Source organism: Gavialis gangeticus, unplaced genomic scaffold, assembly GCF_001723915.1.
Source record: "Gavialis gangeticus isolate Ggan-Ray unplaced genomic scaffold, GavGan_comp1, whole genome shotgun sequence".
Lineage (NCBI taxonomy): Eukaryota > Metazoa > Chordata > Crocodylia > Gavialidae > Gavialis > Gavialis gangeticus.
Genome location: NW_017729031.1, coordinates 44,904,335 through 44,912,218, shown reverse-complemented (window position 1 = coordinate 44,912,218; position 7,884 = coordinate 44,904,335). Strand labels below are relative to the sequence as shown.

At 38.3% G+C, this 7,884-nt stretch overlaps 1 protein-coding gene across 1 annotated transcript in view; it reads right to left on the bottom strand.

Moving 5' to 3' along the window:
* PSMD14 (proteasome 26S subunit, non-ATPase 14) overlaps window positions 1-7,884 on the bottom strand; it is a 91,198-nt gene that overhangs the window by 75,308 nt on the left and 8,006 nt on the right. Inside the window, exons 2-3 of the mRNA XM_019522702.1 lie at window positions 5,457-5,570; window positions 3,115-3,166 (exon numbers count right to left, since the gene is read on the bottom strand). Coding sequence (XP_019378247.1) covers window positions 3,115-3,162 — 48 coding nt within the window. The 5' untranslated portion in view covers window positions 3,163-3,166; window positions 5,457-5,570. The remainder of the gene's footprint in view (window positions 1-3,114; window positions 3,167-5,456; window positions 5,571-7,884) is intronic.

Sequence of the window (7,884 nt, the reverse complement as noted above, 5' to 3'; positions counted from 1 at the left end):
TGACTTGAGCACCACTGGAATAAAGAGGAAAGGACAGAGGAGAACCCAACTGTTAGCTGATGGACTGAAAGTCTAGTGAGGAACAAGTGATAACAAAAAAAAAAAAAAAAGAGAAAAATGAGTACTGCTGAAAGAGCACAGCAGAGATCAGAGACATACAAGCTTGGTGAAGATCAATTAAAACTTGTCCACAGTTTCAGGTGAAACAAGACAGACTATTATCAGACCTCCAAACAACTGATTTCTTCTGTCAAGCAACAAACCTCACAGCTGTTTGCAGATGATACTTTAGATGAACCAGGCTACTTAATGATGCTTGAAAAACCATTGGTTTGTTCTACCTTCTGCCATTTTTTATAAGATCATAATTCTTCTGTTTAGTTTTTACCATGAAGGTGGTTAAGCATTGCAACAGGTTACCCAGAGAGGCTGTGGAATCTCCATCTTTGAAAGTTTAAGGGCAGGTTAGATCGGCGCATGACTGGAATGGTTTAGTCAGACAATCCTGCCTTGAGCACAGGTTTGAACTAGATGACTGCCTGAGGTCCCTTCCAGCCCTACTAATCTATAATTCCTCTGCTGTATTAGTTGACAGTTGTAGGTTTATTTACTCTGGGTTTAAATTTAAAATAAAACCTACAAAATGGACAGCTCAATTTTAACACTGGACAATTAAAGAGAGCAATGTACAATAGTTTCAAATATACTAGTGTGGTTTATTGGCATGACTGTGTAGCAATCTCAGTTCCACAAAAGGATTAACTATTACCATGGAATACCTGCTTTTAATCTCAGTTGAATTAATTGGATCTAGTATGAAATTACTTTGCTACCATTAAAAATATTCAAAACAAAACAACTCTGCTATTCAGTTACATATGAAACTTCCATATTCAATGATGGAATTTATGCACTGGAAGAAGTGATCCACTTGCATCTTTCCAGCTGATTCAGTAAACTAAAAGACTGCAAAAGTAGTCATAATATTATCCAGTGCAAGCTGCAACAGGCAACAGCAGAAATTCAGTTCCCCTGAGATGTATGAAATTATTCAAAATTCCCTCACTTACATAAATTCCTTCAGGAGACCCTTCTATATTTAAATACACACAAAAGCTTTGAGGGCCGAGCACAAAAACAATTTAAGGGGGTTATTTGAATACCATGTTCTATTATCTGATACATTTCATATTTGCTTTAATTCTCTAGCTAGATTCAGATTACAAATCATGAAGTTATAAAAGCAGGCTAAAGAGTTAACACCAAATCTGAAAAACAGCTTTGATATGCATCAGGTTCAGAGAGGACTATGAAGTGAAATCTTGAGTGATTAGACTACGCAGATGTTAGAAAAAATGAAGAGTCATGAAGCAGGCTGGCAGCACAGAGGAACAAGAGAAATACCCAGAACTGTTTAAGAAAGCAAAACTAAAAATAACTGAGGACTCTTTGAAGATGCACTATGAGTGCATGAAGAAACTTTCAGCTATAGAAATGGAAAATGGAGCAATTGTATACAAAAATTACAGAAGAGCTGGTCAAACAGTAGCTGTAATTCTACTTAAAATACAACACTGAATGCTTCATTTGACACCTTCCAAGTGACAGCTAGAAACTTAGGAACTAGTTACAAAACCAAAATTAGCAAATGACGAATTTGCAATTACAAGCAGTCCTTGACTTATGAGTGTTCAAGTTACAACAAATGTCACTTAAGACCTTTGTAAATTACAACACTGTTTCAAGATTCCAGCGGGGTTTTGACTTTAAAGCGCTGGACACAGCTGCCTCCAGCTAGTAAGTCTGTTGTGGGAGAGTATGGGGGGCAGATCAACACCCCCCACAGCGAGGCAGGGATTGGGGATGGGACAGGGGCTACCCAGCCGGGGCACCCAGAGGGGGTGAGGCAGCTCCAGCCACTGTGCGCCTCCTGTCTGGGAGGACATGGGGGAAGGAGGGTGCCCTCGGATCTGCGTGGGGCGCTCCAGGCAGGTGGCGGAAGGTGCTGGGAGTGGTGGCTATGCCCTCCTGCTACTTGCCCAGCCGGGGCAGGGTGGAGCCACTGCACTGCCTCAGGAGAAGCAGCGCACAGCAGCCATAGCTGCCCTGGCCTTCCCATGCCTCCCAGCCCTGGCTGGGCATGCCCCTGGATCAGTGTTGAGTGTGGTAGAGGAACCAATCCCCCATTTGTAACATTGTTCCTATGGGAAAATTGGTTCCAAGCTTTGTGCCTCCTCACTGTTTTGAGAGAAAAGTTGTATTCATCTCCATGCACCCAAATCTACCCAGACTCTAGGTACACTGGAGTACCAGGGCACACTTCCCATTGCAGAACCTAACAGTTTCACTCGCAGGCCCAGGGAGGCCAACCAAACTTGCCCTAAAAATAAAGAAGACAAATGAACAGAGAAAAGATGAATTAAGGCCTCTAGGCAACATAGCTGACTTAGAAAAAACCACAGGGGATTTCCTGTTGTGGGAGAAAATACAGATCATCCAACAGTTGGAGTTTCAGCCAGGAATTGGAAGGCACCAGAGAGGTCCTGAGCCTACCACTAATAAAATGATAAACTTTAACATTGTTATCAGTATTGTTAACAACCACATGGATAGGTGGTAACTACTACTTACCAGCAATAAAATCTTTTAAGAAAATGTCATGCAGCCTCCATGATTTTATATAGGGTAGGTTATCATAGGGTGCCCATCACCAAGGAATCTATTAAATCTACTCATGTACCATATCAAGATATTAAAAATTATTCTCAATGATTAAGTCAAATAGTTTGCAATATCATTTGTTGAAAAGTGGGATTTGGAGTACCTTTTATTCCACTAATTTTGCAATACATTTGTATCCATGCACCATGTTGTTTAGATAACTGATGGAAAATTGAAACAATATCTTTAAGTTTGAAAAAATCAAATAGAAAATGTTAGTACAGCAATTCACATTAACACAAAGTTCAGACTATATAACAATGTTTCCTATACATTTACAATGCTGCAATTAGTTAAATTTGTTACTAAAAGGTTATTTTTTTGGTAATTAAAGAAATATTCCAGCAACTGTGATCAGTATTAAAAGAAAATATTGACAAGCTGCACACTAACCTGTCCCAGCCCAGGCATACCTCCTCCAAGTCGTAGAAGTCTGTCCATATTTCTAGAAAACAGAAACAAAGGAAAAGGTTCCCAAGCTCTGAAGTGTTTACTAAATTGCTATCTGTATAATTCACCTTCAGTCACTCAGTATGTCAAAAATATTGGTGGTAATTACAACACAACATCAGACTTCCTGTTAATTAACACCACATATTAATTCAAGAAGCTGTCTTCCATGCTAATTAACAGACCTCGCTTTATTGCTTTGGTTTTGGGTTATCCCCATTTCTGAAGACAAGCATTCTTGTCATACTTTTCAAAACTTTGCTACCAGTCAATTAATTATATTTTTCCTGTTACCTGAAAACAGCACCTGCATAGAGAAAGTGCCTGGAAGTTATTACAGATATGACTGAGTTTCCTTCAATTTGTCCAGAGTGCATCAATAAAAATTTAAAAGTAAGGATTTTTAACATCCTCATTAGTAAGTTCTGTGCTAATTAACTTACAGCTTGTCAGTTATCATCAAAACTGCATGTGAAAGACACTGAGCAGATTATGGATCTCTGAATTAGCATCAAAAGCTTTTTTAATGAACTCATTATACTAAAAGAAATACTGTAAAGTAAACATTAAATGCATTTAGTTAGAATACTAGGGGCAGTGCCATTATTTCATGCATTTCAAATGTTTCTTATAGGATCCCTTAGTGTATTCCAGGAATAGAGCTAAACAACTCTTGTGGTTAAATAACTGAATTTCCCCACTTTTACAATCCTTAAATAAGGAAATAATCTTGATTAAGTATACCTCAGAGTACCTGTTCATTACTCCTTCCCACTTTTAAATAATTTAATTTCTTTCATTTCACTGCTGCAATTCCTTCTCTTCTTGAGACGCACACACATAATCATAAATATCATTTCAAATACATAGGAAATATGCTGTCCTAAAATATAGTAGGTTTAGTACTTTATGTCACTTTCCAGGGCATGCAATTAAGTTTTAAAAACAAACCAGGGACCAGGGCAGCTAGTGATGATTTGACACACAATAGTTAAAAAAACCCAGCTAACTCAATGTCTCAGAATTTGACATGGACTAACGGCCAATCTTACTTGAAAAGTGAAAGAGTAAAGCATCAAAAAATAATAAATCACATCCTTAATATCACAGGACTTTTGAATAAATTGAAACCGGCATGACTTAGCTCACCACTACGGGCTCCTACGCATGTGCAGAGGCTGCTCTGACGCACTGGAGTTCCAGTGCGTCAGAGCAGACTCGATTAATCGAGTAATCGAGTCTGCCGGAGCAAAGAAACCGATGGGCTCTGGCAGCCTTCTGAGTCACGTGCATCAGTATTGCTGTGCGTCTCCATGCTGAAAAAATGGTGGCAAGACGATTTGAAATAAAACATGTTCAATGAGCTTCAGTTCAAAGCGCCCCACTGCCATTTTCTCAGCACGGGGACACGTGGCAGCATTGATACATGACGTGCAGGTGCTTTAAATAGCACGGCTCGCTAATTAAAAGCGCCTGGCACCATATCCCAGCACATGTAAAAATGCCCTACAAGCCTGCTCAAGTGTACCCTTGTATGCCTGCTTTAAAAAACAGAGTGAAAACAGCAAGTGACCATATTTCGAAAGCAAATGAGTTCTCACCCCATTTATTATGCATTCACAAAAAAAAAAAAAAAAATAGAGATTGCATTAACAATACAAATTCAAAAACCTGATGCAGGCTCAGGTTCAGAAAAAGGGATATGGATAGAAGTATGATATCTGGAGTAGGGAAAAACAGCATGGGGATGAAGGGTCTGAAGGACCAGAAAAATAAGTTTAGTCTATGTATTGAAAGTAAAAGTAGAGAATAGATGGTGCTTATTTTGAAAAAAAAGAGATGGGTCCAATACCCGTTTTAAATTATATTATCATTCTTCTTAACTAGTTATAAGTGGGAGTCTGAGCATTATTTGTGTCTTTATTCCCTAATATTTGGAGAGTTTTATTATGCAGGTTGTGTCAAAAACAACTAAGTGACAACTCTTTTACTTAGAAGCCACGCACCCCTAGGTTAGACAACAGATTTGTAGAACGGTTTGGACAGGGATTATCTCATCTCTGGCAGGAGGTTGGACTAGATGACCTCAAAAATCCCTTCCAGCCCTACTTTTCAATGATTCTAAAGCTATAGTTACCCAGATAACACTTTTATAAAGATCAATGAAGCAGAAAAGGAAGAGTTAGAAGTTAGTGAAGAAAGAAACCCTTTAAAAAAGTACCACTCATTACCTTTCCACATATCTTAAATGTTACAGAAGACCAGATCAAATTTTTGTTTCTTACCTGGCACTCAGTCAGAGCTTTCACACTCTGGTCAATAGAGTTGGCGGGAGCTACTTAACCTCTGGTGTGGCCCCCACACTTCCTGGTAGCCTATAAACTAGTTAAGTCTTCTTCCTTAAATAAGAAAAAAAAAAAAAAAAAGAGGAAAAAGCAGTATTTTAAAAACAAAAGCATAGAAAATATCATGCTTCATTTTCTGAAGAAGAAAGGCGTTTGAATAAGGTTTCAAACTAAAACAAAAAAAGTTACTGCTTGCATTTGTGCTAGAGAATTTAACGCACTGCATAAAATCTGCATTGCCACCCTCTCTGCAGAAGTTTCCCAGACACACAGGCCACTTACAAACGTTCAAAAAAGAAAAAACAAAAAACCAACCCCCTCCCCCCCCATACTTTACCAGAAGCAGCACTGCATTACTTCAACCTTTGTGGCATCTGTATAATTTGGGTGCTTCACCAGGGGTTTTTGGCACTTTTATCTAAAGTTCAGTCAGTCAGCTATTAGATAAAAACGCCAAAAAAGCCCCACTAAAGCACCTGATCCATACAGATGTTGTGCGAGCTGGGTCCAACTAAGGCAGGGACAAGCAAAGTCCACCCTGTGGGCCAGTTCTGGTCACCAGGGGACTCCATTTCCCAGCAATCCCTGCCTGCCTGCATGGGAAGAGGCATGTGCTGGACTCAGCATGGGAATACACCAAGTGAAATAAAGTACCAGGGTTTTTTTCTGAATATCTGTAAGCAGCCACAGTGGCACTATAGATAGGTAAAAATCAAGCTTCATGTTTTAGTAACCACCCTTTTCCAGAGATGGGAAAGGGAAAACAACTTCTGTAACTAATAAGAAAAAAAAGTGTTTGTCCATAATTATCTAAAATTTGAAATTTAATAGAGGAATGGGCAGTGATGTTTTAGCAGTAAGAGCAGAATAAACTAAATATATTTACTAAATGGATTTAAATCTAGTTGAAACTAAAAAAAGGAATACCTATGAATTGTTTAGGACATTTTTAGTTAAATAATCTGTGACCGTATTACAGGAAATTTACAACAAAGAAAGTCATCCAGTTTTCAAATTTAAAATCTCAACAGTTTCACTTTTTTTGGAGAACTATTGGAATAGCAGTGATTTCACAAAATTCAGATACCACAAAAGCATATATTGTGCAAAGGAAGTTTTAATGAGAACTTGTTAAAACCAAGTTTTATTTTCATCAAAAGAAAATTCAGCTTAGATCTGTCTAAAAGTGACATGAATAAACTTTCCCAAATCTCTGAAACCTTGGGCACATGTTTTTTTTCCAGATTATAATTGGTGGTACACTTCATCCCACAGGCCCAGTTCTACCACACAGAGCCAGCCTGGCTAGGGCCTGATCTAGCCCATTTTTCACAACACACTTCCATCACTCTCATGGCACACCTTTTGGGAATCACTGATACAAGGTATAGATTTTAATCATGGCTTAAATTAGGCAAGCAGAAAATATTAAGATTATTTAAATGAAGGTTGATTTGTATTTATACTTCAATTACTTCCCCCCAAAAAATGTTGTTTGGTAGAACAATAAAAACCATGTTGAGCTGCAACAAAATAGTTTTTAAACTAAACTCAGTATTTTGTACCAAAGGATACACTATAGCTATGCACATACATTTAATAATTTATTTAAGCTCAATATACATCTCTCTAGATTCTTAATCATTCTATTTTGATTTTGTTAAAACAACATAATAATTAAATGTTGTTTGCTATTTCTACTCTAAACTATTTCTACTTGTCATACTAAATTTAACAGGAAATGCAAATTCAATTAAAAAGTAATCACAAGCACTTTTTAATATTACTTGCATAAGAATTTCTTCCAAAATATGATTAAGATGGAAAGTGATTTATTAAACAAAGGAAGTGTTAATTCTTTAAAACAGAAACAAAGTTGTCATTTGACAACCTTGGGCAGGTTTTCAAAGAAACTTATGCAGGCAACTATAGATACCTATTGTGGCCATCTCCATCTTTATGTGCACCTAACTACTTTTGAAACCTCAAGACCAAGGCTTTAACACATCTCAATTGCTTTCTCTCCCTTCTAGCCCCTTTCTTATTCATAGATTATAAAACGTGCTGGGGGGAAGCTTTTCCATTTCTTCACCCCAGTTCCCAGTTGGTTTTTCAATTCTGAATTGACTAAGTCCAGCGAAAAAGATACTTTGTTCTCCACCTGGTAGCCCTACATAGAGGCGCACCGATAAAGACTTTTTGGGCTGATACCGATGGCCGATTATTAACAAGCCATGTCATCTGATAGCGATCCAATTGCTGATATGCAGCCCGGCAGCTTGGAAAGCAGCATCCGGCTGGTAAGTCCGTTGGAGGGGAAGGGGCATGGGGGAGGAAAGAGGCATGGTGGGGGGGGGGGGGAAGGACA